Genomic DNA, 17,802 nt, shown 5'->3' with positions numbered 1-17,802 from the left:
TTTGATTAGAACAGTGTTTTATTATTCATCCCATCTCATAGTAATGCATTACAGGAAACTACATCAAAAAAAGAGAATAAAGACGCACATGAACCATCAACCCATATTAGCTTAAAAACAAGAGCTAAACATAATAAAACAGAAATAAGAAAAATGAAATATGTTTCTGTATATTAGTCATCATTTGAGCACAAATAAAGATTTAATCGGAGCCCATTAAGGCACTTAGACGATCAGATATCCCACAAACCTTACACAGATAGACGGAGCACAGAAATAACACATAAAACATTAAATATCACCGTTCTGAAAGCACTGACGCTGTCTGTGCCGTAAAATATGTGCAAAGCCCCTGGAAAGCCCCAGAAATCATCGTCCCTCCTGCCTCAATAAATATACCTGCATAAATAGAGCTCTGTGTGGAGCGGCCGGTCAAACTGCAGCGGGACGCAGGAGACGAGAATCCGAACGCACCGTAACACTCCTCCACTGATCCTACAATCCACCAGTGATTTCATGTGAGAATGTGGGAAAATAAGCTCTTTAAATACGTGTGGAACTTCTGTAATGTTGAAAATAACGGCTGAAATTTCTCAATAAAACACTGCAGCACATGATAGTCACTCAAGAGACAGACAAAAACACCCACAATGCAACACTGAACGTTAAAGAACCTTATTAAGAGAAAGTGAAATACTGCAAATTAACACAGTATCTGATCTCAAGCTTTATGATGGTCTCCAAAAACATCTGCACTGCAAAAAACATGATTTTCTTATTCAGTACAAATATCTAAACATTTTTATATTGTTTTCAGAAAAATCTAATTTATATTTGTGCTGGAATTTTTTCGCAGTGTGATTCATTTATAAAACTATAAACTCTGATGTAAATGTGCGTCTTTCTGATGCTTTTTTGAGGAAAATCAAAAACAATATATCTCTTAGCAAAAACATTCACATACTAAAATAAATCTCGCATATGTAAGATATGACCAGCAAGGCGTTCGGCTTTGATTTCAGGCCGTCGTACAGCACGAGCGCTCAGAACTGGACCGTGTGAGCGTGTTTCTTGCATAAGGGCTTGTCTTTCTTGGAGAAGAAGGTCTGACCCTCTAGACTCGTGCTGCACACCTACAGGACAAGAGAGAGAGAGAGAGAGAAGAACAACATTTTCATTTTAAAATACAATCAATGCAGTAAGAGACATCACATTATTGCTTTCTTGTAGCTCAAACTGCAGAGCACAGCACCTGCAACGCTACGGCCATGGGTTCGAGTCCCAGGGAATTAAAAAAAAAACATGTTCTTCCTCAGTATTTCTGTCTTGATTTCCAGTACAAATATCTATTAAATCAAGATACATTTACTGGAGAAGCAAAATGACTGAAGATATTGAGTCTTGTTTAATGAAAAATGTATCAAAATGAAGTGAGAACAAACATCTGCCAGTGAGGTCAGAAAAATAAACTTTTTTCCTTTTGAATTCAGTTTATTTGTCTAACTCCACTGGCAGATATTTATGAACGCTTGTTTCTGCCACGAAATAAAAAATAAAAAAGGTAATTGCGACTTTTTATCTCACAATTCTGAATTGCAAGAAATAAAGTCAGAATTGCAAAAAAAAAATTAGAATTGCGAGAAATAAAGTCAGAATTGCAAAAAAAAAATTAGAATTGCGAGAAATAAAGTCAGAATTGCAAAAAAAAAATTTGAATTGCAAGAAATAAAGTCAGAATTGCGAGAAATAGTCAGAATTGCGTGATATAAAGTCAGAATTGCGAGAAATAAAGTCAGAATTGCAAGATATAAAGTCAGAATTGCAAGATATAAAAGTCAGAATTGCAAAAAAAATTAGAATTGCGAGAAATAAAGTCAGAATTGCGTGATATAAAGTCAGAATTGCGAGAAATAAAGTCAGAATTGCGTGATATAAAGTCAGAATTGCGAGAAATAAAGTCAGAATTGCGAGATATAAAGTCAGAATTGCGAGATATAAAGTCAGAATTGCGAGAAATAAAGTCAGAATTGCGAGAAATAAAGTCAGAATTGCGAGAAATAAAGTCAGAATTGCGAGATATAAAGTCAGAATTGCGAGAAATAAAGTCAGAATTGCGAGATATAAAGTCAGAATTGCGAGATATAAAGTCAGAATTGCGAGAAATAAAGTCAGAATTGCGAGATATAAAGTCAGAATTGCGAGAAATAAAGTCAGAATTGCGAGAAATAAAGTCAGAATTGCGAGAAATAAAGTCAGAATTGTGAGATATAAAGTCAGAATTACCCTTTTTATTTTTTATTGAGTAGTGGAAACAAGCTTCCATAATTATGTGATCTTGTTTTAAGCACAAACTCAATTCATTTTGCTTCTCCAGTAAATGTATCTCAATTTAGATATTTAGATATGTTTGTACTGGAAAACAGGACAGAAACACTGAGGACGAACATCAGTTCTGCAGTGAAGAAATGCTTGAGCTGATCAGATGTCACTTCAGATGAAATCATCTGCTAAATGCATTTTTGCAGAAGTAAATACTGTACATCCAGTCACTCTGTCGCTGTGTATCAAACACCCTTTAGATGTTTATATTTCTCAAACAGAGACTGTGTGTTTCACGTACTGCACACACGAAGCAGGTGTCGTGCCAGGTGAATCCCAGCGCCTCCAGGAACTTGTCGCCCGCTTCGATGGGAAAGTCACATCCGTGACAGCCAGTGCCGAAGAGGGTGTAGTAATCTAAATCAATCAGAAACAGCCCAGAATCAATCACACTGCTGCTGTTGAAATGTAGAGGAGTAAAAAATATGATTTAATGCTTAAAGTTCCCCAAAATAACACAATGCTCTCCCACCCGGTTCTCTTACAACCTGTAAAGATCAGTGAGTGTTTAACGGGGGGTTATGATGACCAATTACAGCGTTCGTTTCATGTGGGTGGGGTTTATGGGTAATGGCTCACCCGTCTCGCAGTACGGCTGTCCGTCCTCCAGGTGGAAGGTGTTGTTGCGGATTGGCTGCTGGCAGGAGGCGCACAGGAAGCAGTACACATGCCAGGTCTGCTTCAGGGCGTTGATGACTTCCTGTTAGCAGATGAAAACGGCAGATTAAAAGAGCACAGCCTGAACTCTCAGATCTGATGTAATGACGTTCACACAAGTTTCTGTAAATCAGAGGCATTAAATGTTTTCTCTCGGCACAGAAAGCATCCCGGATGGAGAGGCGCTCATTAAGCCCTTCCGCCCGATCGGCTCCTCCAGCTCGGTCCGTGGCTTTCTGAAGCCGACTAAAGCGAAGGCGACACAGCCGGTGCTAATTGTCACACATCTGAGCGGCCAGTGCCAGCTTTACCAGACCTTATGATCCCGATTAAAGCTCGTTCCCACAGTCCCACACTCTCAGAGAGAGCAGAGGAGGGGAGGCTGGGAATGATGAAGGAATGAGGCTTTAACGGGAAAGAATCACGGAGGTCAATGGAGAGAGCGAGGAGAGGAGATGTGGACGACACTCGAGCGTCACTCATGATCCACCAGCTACTAACAAACAAAACTACACTGAAACTATTTAAGGGGACAATGACATTCATATATTCAGAGATATCTTCATTAATGTTATAGTTTAATTTCTGCCCAACAAGACACAGTTTGAGGAATCATTCACAAACACTGCACTTTTAAGAATCTAGTTGGGAATATAAACTGTTCCTGAAGTGAATGTCACTCACCCCCAGAACCTTCTGCTGGCAGCGGAAGCAGGTCGGGGCCAGAAACTGCTCGTAGCAGCGCTCACAGTACACGGAGCCGCGCTCCTCCACGAAACCCACGTCTGCCAGTGTGCTGTGGCAGTGCGAACAGTTGAACTCCTCCTTGTGCCACGATTTGCCCATGGCCACCAGGAACGGACCCCTGCAAAACACCACAGACGATTATTTAACAATAAACACAACAGATAACGCTCCACTGCTGCGCTTCATTCACTACACCTTCCTTAGCTGACAATCATACAGGGTTTATATATATAAAATAATACAATATAATATGAAATAAAAAAATAAAATAAAATACATAAAATTATTTCAGCTACATTTCTCATTTTCATTTATTTTAACTTAATACTACACTAATGAATGTTATTTATATACATATAAATACTGCCACAAGCAGTAAATATAGTATATAAGTACTATATATATATATATATATATATATATATATATATATATATATATATATAGTAGTCAACATTTGAAATGGATCAAAACCTTTCAAAGTTGTCCTAAAACCTTCTTCTTAGGACAACTTTGATGAACTTTTTTGATCCACTTCAAATGTTGACACATATATATATATATATATATATATATATATATATATATATATAATAAATATATATAAATAAATAAAATCTGAAAACAGAAATAAACATTTATAAAAACCTTTTTAAAAAAAAATCCAAAAGTGACAAAAACACTACAAAACTATTAAAACTTTAAAATTAAACTTGAAAATATAATAAAAAATAAATAAAATAAAAATTTAAAATAAAATTAAAAAAAAAAAAAATACAAACTTATTTCAGCTACATTTCATATTTTCATTTCATTTTATTTATATTATATCATTTTTTTTTTCAATTTTAATTTTAAAGTTTTAGTAGTTTTGTAGTGTTTTGTCAGTTTTAGATTTTTTTTTAAATATATAGTTTTATAAATTTTTATTTCTATTTTCAGATAATTTTAGTGTAAAGCAGTATATATAGTATATAAGTACATGTGTATATTATATATTTTTATATATATATTTGCTTTCAGATTATTTTAGTGTGTTTTTTATTATATATATATATATATATATATATATATATATATATATATATATATATATATATATATACACACCACACACACACATAATATATATATATATATATATATATATATATATAATAAAAAACACACTAAAATAATCTGAAAGCAAATATATATATAAAAATATATAATTAAAAAAAACTATATAGGCATTTAAAAAAAAAATGACAAACACACTACAAAACTACTAAAACTTTAAAATTAAAATTGAAAATATAAAAATAAATACTCATTCAAAATATTAATAAGAACTATTATAGAATCTCATTGAGTACAATAATGCCGCATCCACCTTAAAAAAAAAAAAGGCAACACTTTACAATAAGGTTCATTAGTTAACATGAACTAAGAATGAACAATATTTCTACAGCATTTATTAATCTTAGTTAATGTTAATTTGTCCATTTAATATATTATTAATATCAAGAGTTGTATTTAATGAACTACCAAAGAACAGCTGTATTTTTATTAACTAATGTTAACTCAGATTAACAAATGTATTGCTCATTGTTAGTTAATGCGTTATCATATGTGACCTTACCGTAAAGTGTTACCAGAATGTTTTTATTCCTCATGAAACAAATAACAGATTTTCAATGATTTTTGAGTGAGATATTGCATGTTTGATTTGGCGTGACATCAGAGCTCTGTCTGTCCTGACACTGTGAAAACAGCCGTTCTGAGAGAGTGGATGTGTCGGTCTGATGTGAAGGGATCTGTTCGGGTAACGTGAGGACAGCAGCGGGGATGCGGGTTACAAATCGGATGATTAGCTGGAAGGGAAAACAACAGACACCGGCGATATCAAATGCAGAAAACGGAGACTTTAAGCTTGGATGTCACGGGCGCTTTCGGCAGGAGTCTGAGAGTCTGTGCGCGGGCCGCGGCGGCGTAACGGATACCGGCGCTCACTCGCTCTCTCGTCTCTGGGGACGAGCTGAAGGAGTCTGAGCTCCTGACCGGTGACCGCCTCACTGTCACGACACATCTATCAGACGCTTCTTTATCTGCAAATTAAACCTCACCGACATTACCTTCAACTCTCAGCTGCTTCACACCAGGACCTGTAACATCTGATCTCATCAAAACATGCTTTCTTGGGACTCTTTCAAGGGTACAAAATTTGTAATAAATGTAACACAAGGACGCATTAAAAGTGTCAGTAAAGACGTATAATGTTACAAATAAATTCTGTTCTTTTGAACTTTCTATTCGTCAAAGAATCTTGAAAAATAAAGTGTATCACAGTTTCCACAAAAATATGAACTGTTTTTAACACTGATAATAATCATAAATGTTTCTTGTTCATCATATTAGAATGATTTCTGAAGGATCATGTGACACTGAAGACTGGAGTAATGATGCTGAAAATTCAGCTTTGATCACAGGAATAAATTACACTTTACTATATATTCACATAGAAAACAGCTGATTTAAATTGTAAAAATATTTCACTATTTTTACTGTATTTTTGATTAAATAAATTCAGCCTTGATGAGCAGATCATCTTACCGACCCCAAACTTTTGAATGCTAGTTTACATTTAAGTCACATTAAGAAAATAAATAAATAAAATAATAGAAAATTAATACTCGAACTAATTTATTCTTGATCATTTTAAACTGTAAAGATCCCGCTAAAATGAACCCGGAGTCTGAATATTATTTAGATATTATTGATATTATTTACCTGTGATTAAATGAACAATCTATTGTGTGAATAATATGAATAATATCAGAAAGTCCATTTCTGCAACATTCAGATGACGTTTTCACATCACATGATTTACATCATTACCTTTATTTGGAGCTGCTTTTAGGATTGTGTTACATAAAGTTTTGTTGACAATAAATTACAATAAATAATCCTTTCCTTTATTTAAAAAAAAATAAATAAATATATATATATATATATATTCTTTTTTTTTTTCTTTTCTTTTCTTTTTTTAATATATCATTTAATACTTTTTAAAATATTATACACTTTTTTTTTTTTTTTTTTGGAGACGTTACAGGCCAAATCATTTGGAGTTAGTGGACTGTGACAAAGATTTTTTATTTCATTTCATTTTTATATATTTTTTTATATTTTATATGTTTTTTATTTGTATTTATGCCCTATTTGGAAGGAAATTACAATAAATAATAAAAAAAATTATATATATATATATATATATATATATATATATATATATATATATATATATATATATATATATATTTTTTAATATATACATTTTTTATATACTTTAAAATATTATAAATGATATTTATTTATTTGAATATATATATAAAATTGAGAGGTTACAGATATTTATGGCCAGATCTTTGACATTAAAACACTACTGTCAGGATTTACTAATAACTAGCGCTGAAAAGGCGTGGATGGTTATTTTTGCAGCTGACCTCATTACAGAAGCATTTGTAGGAGTTTCCCTTTCAGACGCAGTATTTATGGGAGGAGAATATATTCATAAATCATGCAACATGATTAACTGAGGTTTGCACTAGTCAGTTTACTGGTATTTGCACCATTATTTACAACTGCTGCATCTGTGAATGTCAGGGTTAAATGACACATTCAGTGTGTTGATGGAGAAGTGCACGAGCGTCTGACCTGATGACCATGTTGCAGTGAGCGCACATGGGCGTCCGAGTTCCCGCCGGGATGTGCTCGGCTCTCTGCACCAGCGAATCGTCCTGGTCGCTGGGGTGAGCTTGAGGCGCGGGGCGATTGGGTCCCCCCTTTCGGAACGCTGTTGCTGACCCGTCCCGTCTGCGGCGCAGGTGCACCTGCTTTGGGAAGCCCTAATCAAAGAGAAAGAGAAAGAGATTTGAATCTGCGCGACCCCTCGCTGAACTTCACCCACAGCAGCGTCTGTGTTACGGAAGACAAAACTGGTAATGAGATCGGCCGGGATTGTGCGCGGCCATGTAGCGTGACCGAAGGTGATGGAAACTTCTAGTTAAGATATATGAACTCTATCTCTTCTGAAGGGTCCGTCGGACCATCTGCGGACGGGACATCCACACCGCGCCGCTGCAAAACAATGGATCGATTTACTCAGGCCGGGAAAAAAAAAAAACCAACATTCCCAGAACTGGAGGAGACACCTGGCAAAATAAGCGGCCATCCCTGGGAGTGGAAGGACAAGCCTCCCCTTCTCTGAGGGGTCAGAGGTCAGTGAGGCACGGTGGGCGGCACAGAGCGGCTCATTCAGACGGTGCTGGAATCAAAGCCGCGCAGGTCACGGAGCATGTGCCCCCTTGATTTCCGTGTAACGGAGGGAAAACGAGCCGATGGATCCGTGCAAATGAAGATGAAATATGATATATTTGATATGTGGAAATCGAATCAAATGAAGGAAAATATAAGCTGGAAAGTATGTGATTGTCCAACAGAATTTGGTCATTGAGGAGCAGCAGGTCAAAGGTCACGGGATGAGTCATCACTGATTCCTCCTGCGAATCGTCACATCCTGAGACTGGAGTGAGATAAGATGAGCACTTCCTGTCAGCTGAGGAAACGCTTCTGACGTTTCAATACATCCGTTCGTCAAACGGGTCTGTGGGAACTCAGATTGTGAGGTGAATACTGAGTGTTCTTCACAAAAACAGTGTTTAGCAGCTCAAAAGACTGACTTTGTTTAGAAACACTGGATTAATCCTCACTTCACCTACACTAGTTTAAATGAGCTCTAATATGTAAACAAATATATATAAATATTAATACAAATAAGAAATACATATAATTATTCACACACACACACACATATATATATAAGATTTTTTGTGATTTAATTATTTTTTTATTTTGTATTAATATTATAAAAATACAGTATGTGTATGTGTGTGTATATATACAGGTGCTGGTCATATAATTAGAGTATCATCAAAAAGTTCATTTTTTTATTATAAATTATTTTTAAAAATGAAACTTTCATATATTCTAGATTCCCTACATGTAAAGTAAAACATTTCAAAAGTTTTTTTTTTAAATTTTGATGATTAGAGCGTATAGCTCATGAAAGTCCAAAATCCAGTATTTCAAAATATTAGAATATTTCCTAAGATCAATCAAAAAATGGATTTGCAAAACAGAAAAGTTCAAGTTCTTTAAAGTATGTTCTTTTGTGCACTCAATACTTGATCGGCAGGACATATTACAGCAAATGACTTGCTCCTAGCACAAATTACTGCATCAGTGAAGTGTGGCATGGAAGTGATCAGCCTGTGGCACTGCTGAGGCACTATTGAGCCTTCAGATCATCTGTATATTGTTGGATCGACTGTTTCTCATCTTTCTCTTGAAAATATCCCATAGATTCAGGTCAGGCATATTGGCTGGCCAATAAAGCACAGTAATATCATGGTCAGCAAACCACTTGGAAGTGGTTTTTGCACTGTGGGCAGGTGCTAAAGTCCTGCTGGAAAAGGAAATCAGCATCTCCATAAAGCTTGTCAGCAGATGGAAACATAAAGTGCTCCAAAATCTCCTGGAAGATGGCTGCATTGACTTTGCACTTGATAAAACACAATGGACCAACACCAGCAGACGTCACGGCCCCCCCAAATCATTATTGACTTCAGAAACTTCACACTAGACTTCAAGCAGCTTGGATTCTGTGCCTCTCCAGTCTTCCTTCAGACTCTGGGACCATGATTTCAACATGAAATGCAAAATTTACTTTTATCTGAAAAGAGGACTTTCGACCACTGTTCACTGTCCAGTTCTTTTTCTCCTTAGCCCAGGTAAGATGCTTCTGACGTTGTCTCTGGTTCAGAAGTGGCTTGGTAGTCCTTTTCCTGAAGATGTCTGAGTGTGGTGACTCTTGATGCGCTGACTCCGGCTTCATTCTACTCATTGTGAAGCTCTCCCAAGTGTTTGAATCGGCTTTACTTGACAGTATTCTCAAGCTTGCGGTCATCCCTGTTGCTTGTGCACCTTTGCCTACCCAATTTCTTCCTTCCAGTCAACTTTGCATTTAATATGCTTTGATACATCACTCTGTAAACAGCCACCCCATTCAGTAATGACCTTCTGTGACTTACTCTCTTTGTGGAGGGTGTCAATGATTGTCTCCTGGACCATTGCCAAGTCAGCAGTCTTCCCCATTAGTGTGGTTTCAAAGAACAAAAGATACCCGGAATTTATACTGTAGGGATGGTCATTTAATGAAACTCAAATGTAAATATTCTAATATTTTGAGATACTGGATTTTGGACTTTCATTAGCTGTACGCTCTAATCAACAAATTTAAAAAAAAAACTTTTGAAATGTTTTACTTTACATGTAGGGAATCTAGAATATATGAAAGTTTCATTTTTTAAAATAATTTACAATAAAAAAAATGAACTTTTTCACGATATTCTAATTATATGACCAGCACCTGTATATATATATATATATATATAAATAATGTATTTAATTTTATTTATAGAATGCACATTTATAAAAATATTGTATATAACTTTTAGAGTTTTATAATTAATGATTAATAGTAATGTACAAGTTTATAATTAATAATTTATCATTTTAAGAAATCATTAAATATATTATACATTTATATTTTAAAATGATAACAGTTATGATTTTAAATAAATTATAAAATGTTTATAATATTAATAATTGATTGTTTAAACAAAACATCAATATTATAAATACTTAAAAATACTGTATTATTTATATATATATATATATATATATATATATATATATATATATATATATATATATATATATATATATATATATATATAAAATGTGTATATAAGTTTATAATTAATTTATATTAATAATGTATAAGTTTATAATTAAAAATGAATCATTTAGAAAAAAAATCTATAAAATATTATATATGACCAAATATAAAAACAAATATATTTTAAATGTACAGTTTAAAATTATAACAGTTATCATTTTAAATAATATTATACATTTTTATAATTTAATAATTGCTTGTTTAAAGAAAATATTAATATTATAAATGTTTAAAAATATGGTCTTTTAATGTATTATTTATATTTAGATATAAAATACATATTTATAAAATTTAATGTGTGTGTGTGTGTATATATATATATATATATATATATATATATATATATATATAAATAAATTTATAATTAATAATTCATCATTTAAATAATTTATAATATGTTATATATAACAAAATATAAAAACAAATATTTTAAATGTAGTTTAAAATTATAACATGATTTTTTATAAATTATAAAATGTTTACAACACTAATTGATAATTTATTCATTGTAAAATGAAAATACTAATATATATATATATATTATATATATATAAAAAACAATGTTTTTTTTTTTAATTAAAACATTCATAATATTGATATATATTTTATATACAAAAAAAAAAAAAAAAAAAAAAATAATTGGCGATGACGTATAGTGCCGTTGCGCTTCGGGCGACCTGAGTTCGAGTCCCGGCTCGCGGCCTGATCCCAATCCCGCCCCCTCTCTCTCTCTCCCACTTCACTTCCTGTCACATACTGTCCTATCACAATAAAGGCAAAACCCCCAAAAATAAATCTTTAAAAGAAAGAAAGAAAGAAAGAAAGAAATCACAAAGAATTGTTGTGAAGGTCTAATCCCACCCCCATCAGTGATGTTAGATCATATTCTGCGCTCTGGAGCTGCAGCTGAAGACATCAGAGAAATGAAGCCCATATGCTGCTCGAGACGGCCGGACGTCCTGTCCTGCTCTCTCTCTTCTAATCGCGCAGCTGCTGGACGGCGTGTCCGTCTGGAATCAATCCCTGCGACGAGCTTTAATTGAAGAGATCCTCTCGTGATGAATTCCTCTGCCACCCTGACCGCTGACCCGAAGATCCCGCGAATACAGACCGCTCGGAATGAGCGAGCGAGGAATCTTAATGCGCTCGGCCGTCTCTGTGGGTCATGTGGTGCATGTGGCGGCGCTCCAGCAGGTCCCGGCCCGTGTGACTACGAGACATACATATATTACACAGAGATACCTGTGTTCCCCGTCAGCCGGGCCAGAAACGCCTGTCAGCAACCTGCTCTTAAGAGCCCAGAGAGGGGCATGATGGGTAAACACGAGGCCCTCCTCGACAATAAAGGACGCTCAACACAGATCTCCCGATTCCCAGAGTAAATATTTACCCTCCGACCCGCGGCGCTCCCAGAGGAGAGTAACACCAACAACACCTCTGGTTAGTCCACACGCGAGAGAATCATGTGACTGTGAACCTGCCGTAATCATGAGGGCGTAACATCATTTAAACTTTCTGAATAAAACAGCTCTTTTGTATGATCCATAAACTCAAAGCTTTAAAAAGGAACAGTGCAGTCTGCCATCTGCAGGACACATGAGGAACTGACGCTTATCTGTGAACAACTTCCTCAATAGAGTGTTTTTTCATTTTCATTTTCAACATTTTCAGTCACTGAAATAAAGCTGATATAAAATAATATATACATTATATTGAACTTTAAATGTTTTTTAAAAAATAAATAACTTAATTATATAATACAAATTTTATAATAGACTTTTTTAGAATATTTTTTAAAAAGCTAATAATTTAAACACACACAGTTTCTAATAATAAATGAAAATTAATTAAATTAAATATTTAAATATTAGACTTAATTTAAATTATTTTCTAAGCTTATTTATTAACTTTTTTTATGATTATTACTAAACTAATAAAAACTAATCAAATTGACAAAAGCACATAAAATTACTAAATCTTAAACTAAATTTTTTAAAAAATTATTTATTATACATTAATATACACAGTGTTTTTATTGCAAACTAAAACATTATATATATATATATATATATATATATATATATATATATATATATATATATATATATATATAATTTCTAATAATATTTTATAATTAATTAAAAATTAAATTTAAATATTAGACTTAAAAAAAAAAATTTCTAAGCTTATTTATTAACTATTCATTTATAATAATAATAATAATTACCAAAACTGAAAGAAATAAAGCTATTAAAACCTTAAAGCTATTAAAAATATAAAACAAAAAATATAAAAATAAAATTAAAAATATTTTAAAAAAAGTATATAATAGTAAAATTACACTGAATATAATATAATATAATATAATATAATAATAAGTGTTATTGCAAACTAAAACCATAATATTAAAAACTTAACTACTAAAATGAAAATGAAAATTGAAGATACAAAAAATAAAAGCTAATTCAAAATATTAATACTCTTCATAAATAGTATATAAATAATATAAATTAACACTACAATAGAGAGAGATTTGACTGAGGTTTTCTGCTGAAATGCTTGAGATAATTTTTGAAGACAAATATAAATTGTGCCTGTGTATGATAAAAACATAAAAATAAAAAAATAAAAATAATAAAAATATTTACTCGGTGTACTTTTTGCTTAATATCCGTTTTCCTTCAGAAAGCATGTAAACGGTGACAGAATGTTTGTTGTGGCTGAATCTCTTTAAGGAATAAACACAAACAAACTGCATCTGTTCTGAAGCAGATCTAGTGAACATCTCACCTGCAGCGTTCCCAGAATGCCAGCTTTTGGCTGCAGGTGGAGGGACGCCGTTGCCCTGTCGAGGGGCTCCAGCGGGTGTTTTGGTCATCGTTTTGACAGAAGACGTGACATGAGAGCTGGGCTGAACCTCCTCTGCGGCCTCGCTGGAGAGAAACACAGAACACACAAGACTTTCAGTGTTATTAGACAACAAAATAAACACTTAAATGTGAATCTGAGAGCAGACAGTGTTTGTATAAAGCTCTAGATTCTTCACTCCTGCAGTCACGCACACGCTGATTTTCATGCAGACGTGTGGTCAAACCGCAGGATGTTCAAACAGAGAACCATGTGACGGAAACGACAGCGAACTGACCCTGTGAGAGCCGGCGGAGCGTGAACCTCCACACCGTCCAGGATGTTCTGCCTCCAAATATGAGCAGATTGATCAAATTCACGCGGCCCGTCGGCGCAGCGGTCCCAGATGGTTTGATAATGAAGAAAAACAGAGCCAACAAAACAACGAGCGAAACGCCCTTGATTCACTGTGACATAAAACCTGTCGACTACATGACCGGGTCACATCTCACACTGAAATAACAATAAATAAAAAAATATTTTGCTTAAAGAAAATAACAGAAATCATTCTTATATAATATATAATGCTTTATAAAACATTATTTTTTAAAAAGTTAAAAAATAATCTATAATTTAAACAGTTATTATTTATAGTTTCTAAAAATAATTGATAATTAAAAAAAATAATTTAAATATTACTTAAGCTTAAAAAAAAAAATCTAAAATTATTTTATAAGCTTATTTATTAACTATTTATTTTTAATATTACTAAAACAAACAAAGCTATTAAAACCTAATAAAAATGACAAAAAGCACATAAAACCTAAAATTAAAACAGAAAATATAAAAATAAAATAATTCAAAGTATTAATAAACACTATAATAGTATACAATAGTAAAATTACACTGAATTTTATATATATATATATATATATATATATATATATATATATATATATATATATATATATCTCATTTCTAATAATAATAATAATAATAATAGATAATTAAAAAAAATTACATTTAAATATTAGACTTATTAGTCTTAAAAAAAATCTTTAAAATTATTTTATAAGCTTATTTAACTATTTATTTAGAAAAATAATTACTAAAACAAACAAATAACACCATGAAATGCTAATAAAAATGACAAAAGCACATAATAAAATTACTTAAACTAAAATTAAAACAGAAAATATAAAAATAAAATTCAAAATTTTAATAAACACTATAACAGTATATAAATAGTAAAATTACAATAAATATATAATATATATTATAATATAATTTATATATATTTTTTCTAATAAAATAGACTATTTTATTATGATTCATATTTTCTGTACTAACCCTACTGTATCTCACTCATCCAATGTTGTTGTACTTTATTTTTGATGAATAAAATATTTTTGTACCTCATATTCATGCTTTGTACGAAAGAGTTAATAAAAAATATTATTAAAAATATAATAAAATGTTCTTTATGGTTACATTAATTTCATGACAAACATCTTGTAAAATAATCTCATTGCTCTAAATTGCTTAAAAATAATAATTAAATTGTAAAATATGTATATATCATAATAGCACTTATTGTACAGCCTTTAATATAGTATAATCTGATTTAAATAAAATTTATTACAGAACTTTATATTAAATTACAGCCACGAAAGTCTAATCAGAATCACCACTGAGAATAATAATAATATAATAATAATAATAATAATAATAATTATTAGAAAAAATTATTATGAGGGATAAATGTGTTTAAATTTCAAGAAAATGCAAAAATATTATTGTTCCTAAAAACAATTATTTGTGTTGTTTAAATGTGATTCACTCAAATCAATCACACCGGTCACAAAAAATGACTTCAGATATACGGTATATTATGGTATATCTCAAAATACCATGGTTTTACCATTTGTTACGTTCCAATGCAAACAACACATGGAGGAGGAAGCTGCGGCACACGCGGCGCTCGGGGCAGAGGTCACACCGGACACATATGCAGTGACCAGCTGGAAACACGCGTGAAACACAGAGCCAGCAGGTGACCGTCCACTCACAGACTCACCGCAACATTAATTTCATCCACGGAGAGCCAACATACGGCCCAATTAAACCTCGAATCTTTATTGATCACCACAGGAGTCCGTTTAAAACCAAAACACATTCTGTTACTGCCAGATATCAGTCTGAAGACTGGAGTAATGATGCTGAAAATTCAGCTTTGATCACAGGAATAAATTACACTTTACTATATATTCACATAGAAAACAGCTGATTTACATTGGAATATATTTAACTATTTTTACTGTATATTTTTCCAAACCTTTGACTGGCACATAAAGCGTTAAGTGTTCATCACTTCACCAGAAGCTCCAGTAGTGATGATTGATTTATCTTCACTAATAAGATGAAACGCAGTGCAGTGCTGCCACCTACTGTCCACTATCAGAACGGCGTCAGTCTTCTGGCGAATGATGAAGGCGCATTAAAGTGAATAGATGCATTAATATATAATCATCCCTCAGGTTTCTCTACATTCTCAACATTTCATTTTCTTCACTATTAGTTTTGAGGGTTCTTTGACTCCTGAGGACAAATGTGACGACTACAAATGGATCGAGAGACTGAAGGAGAGAGAAATAAAGAGAGAGGGCAGGAGGTGAAATCATATCTATTATTTATCACTAATAAAAAATGTCATAGATGGACTCTATAAAGGGATTGTGGGATGAAGCGTCGAGCGTCTGTCGTGTCACACGTTCTGACTGATCAACCGCTGAGATTCATAAGTGCCGTTTTATATTAGCAATAGACACTCAAATACAGCTCTGTCTACTTGAGCGAGGAAGGACAGAAAATGGCAAAATGGCCAAGAGTACGTCTAAATAACATCTTTCACATCTGCAATAAAAACTACCCAGTAAAAGACAGTATTTCTCAGGATCATCCAGATAATAACAGCAACACAAGACGACTGAGACCAACTGTAGCAGATCAATGATAAATATAAACAAATAATTAGAAATTAATATAAATAAATAAATAAATAAAAATAATAATAAATAAAATTATAAAAAATAAAAAATTATATATATATATATATAAAAAATACACAATGCATAATGGTATTATTGAATAATTTATATGTAATTTATAAATATAATACATAATTATAATATACTATGTTTATAATATTTAAAAACATTATTATTAAAATAATAACAATAATAATACTTATGTAATAATAATAATAATATATAATATTAATAATATAGTATATTATTAATAAGAATCCTATAAAATAATCCTATAAAAATACTATTATTATTATTATTATATAAATAAATAAAACTAATATATTATTAATACTACTACTACTATAAAATAATATTTATAAATATAATACTTAAAAATATATACACATATATTGTCATATATAACACATACTGCATAATTGTATTGTTTAATAATTTATATATATAGTAAATAAATACATATAAATATTATTAAAATATTTTGTATTAATAATATATAATAATGTATTAATAATATTTAAATACTTAAACTATATATATATATATATATATATATATATATATATATATATAAAAAATAATAATTTATATTATTTTACATTATAGAACTTTATAATTATATAAAGTAATATATATATATATATATATATATATATTTTTTTTTTTAGGCCAAATCTTTTGAAATCATTAACATTATTTTAATGTTTTTGAAAGAGTCTCTTCTGCTCACTAAGGCTACATTTATTTTATCAAAAATACAGTATAAATAGTGAAATATTACAATGTATACAAAGAATAAATAAATATAAATACAAATAAATTAAATTATAATATATATATATATATATATATATATATATAGGCCAAAACTTTTGAATTAATTAAGATTATTTTAATGTTTTGGAAAAGAGTCTCTTCTGCTCACCAAGGCTGCATTTATTTGATCAAAAATACAGTAAAAATAGTCAAATATTATTATAATGTAAATCAGCTGTTTTCTATGTGAATATATAGTAAAGTGTAATTTATTTCTGTGATCAAAGCTGAATTTTCAGCATCATTACTCCAGTCTTCAGTGTCACATGATCCTTCAGAAATCATTCTAATATCTGATTTGCTGCTCAAGAAACATTTATGATTATTATCAATGTTGAAAACAGTTCATATTTTTATGGAAACTGATACATTTTATTTTTTCAAGTTCAAAAGAACAGCATTTATTTGAAATAGAATCTTTTATAACATTATAAATGTCTTTGTCACTTTTGATAATTTTAACGTGTC

The 17,802-nt window shown here is 31.5% G+C and overlaps 1 protein-coding gene across 1 annotated transcript in view; it reads right to left on the bottom strand.

Annotated features, from left to right (window-relative positions):
* Positions 1–17,802, bottom strand: part of pdlim5b (PDZ and LIM domain 5b) — a 73,542-nt gene continuing 55,740 nt past the window's right edge. The window contains 7 exon segments of the mRNA XM_051911081.1: positions 1–1,133; positions 2,621–2,736; positions 2,959–3,079; positions 3,721–3,901; positions 7,480–7,611; positions 7,613–7,670; positions 13,415–13,557. Coding sequence (XP_051767041.1) covers positions 1,044–1,133; positions 2,621–2,736; positions 2,959–3,079; positions 3,721–3,901; positions 7,480–7,611; positions 7,613–7,670; positions 13,415–13,557 — 841 coding nt within the window. The 3' untranslated portion in view covers positions 1–1,043.

This window comes from Ctenopharyngodon idella, chromosome 10, assembly GCF_019924925.1.
Source record: "Ctenopharyngodon idella isolate HZGC_01 chromosome 10, HZGC01, whole genome shotgun sequence".
In the NCBI taxonomy this organism is placed as follows: domain Eukaryota; kingdom Metazoa; phylum Chordata; class Actinopteri; order Cypriniformes; family Xenocyprididae; genus Ctenopharyngodon; species Ctenopharyngodon idella.
This window is presented reverse-complemented; position numbering and strand designations above follow the sequence as displayed.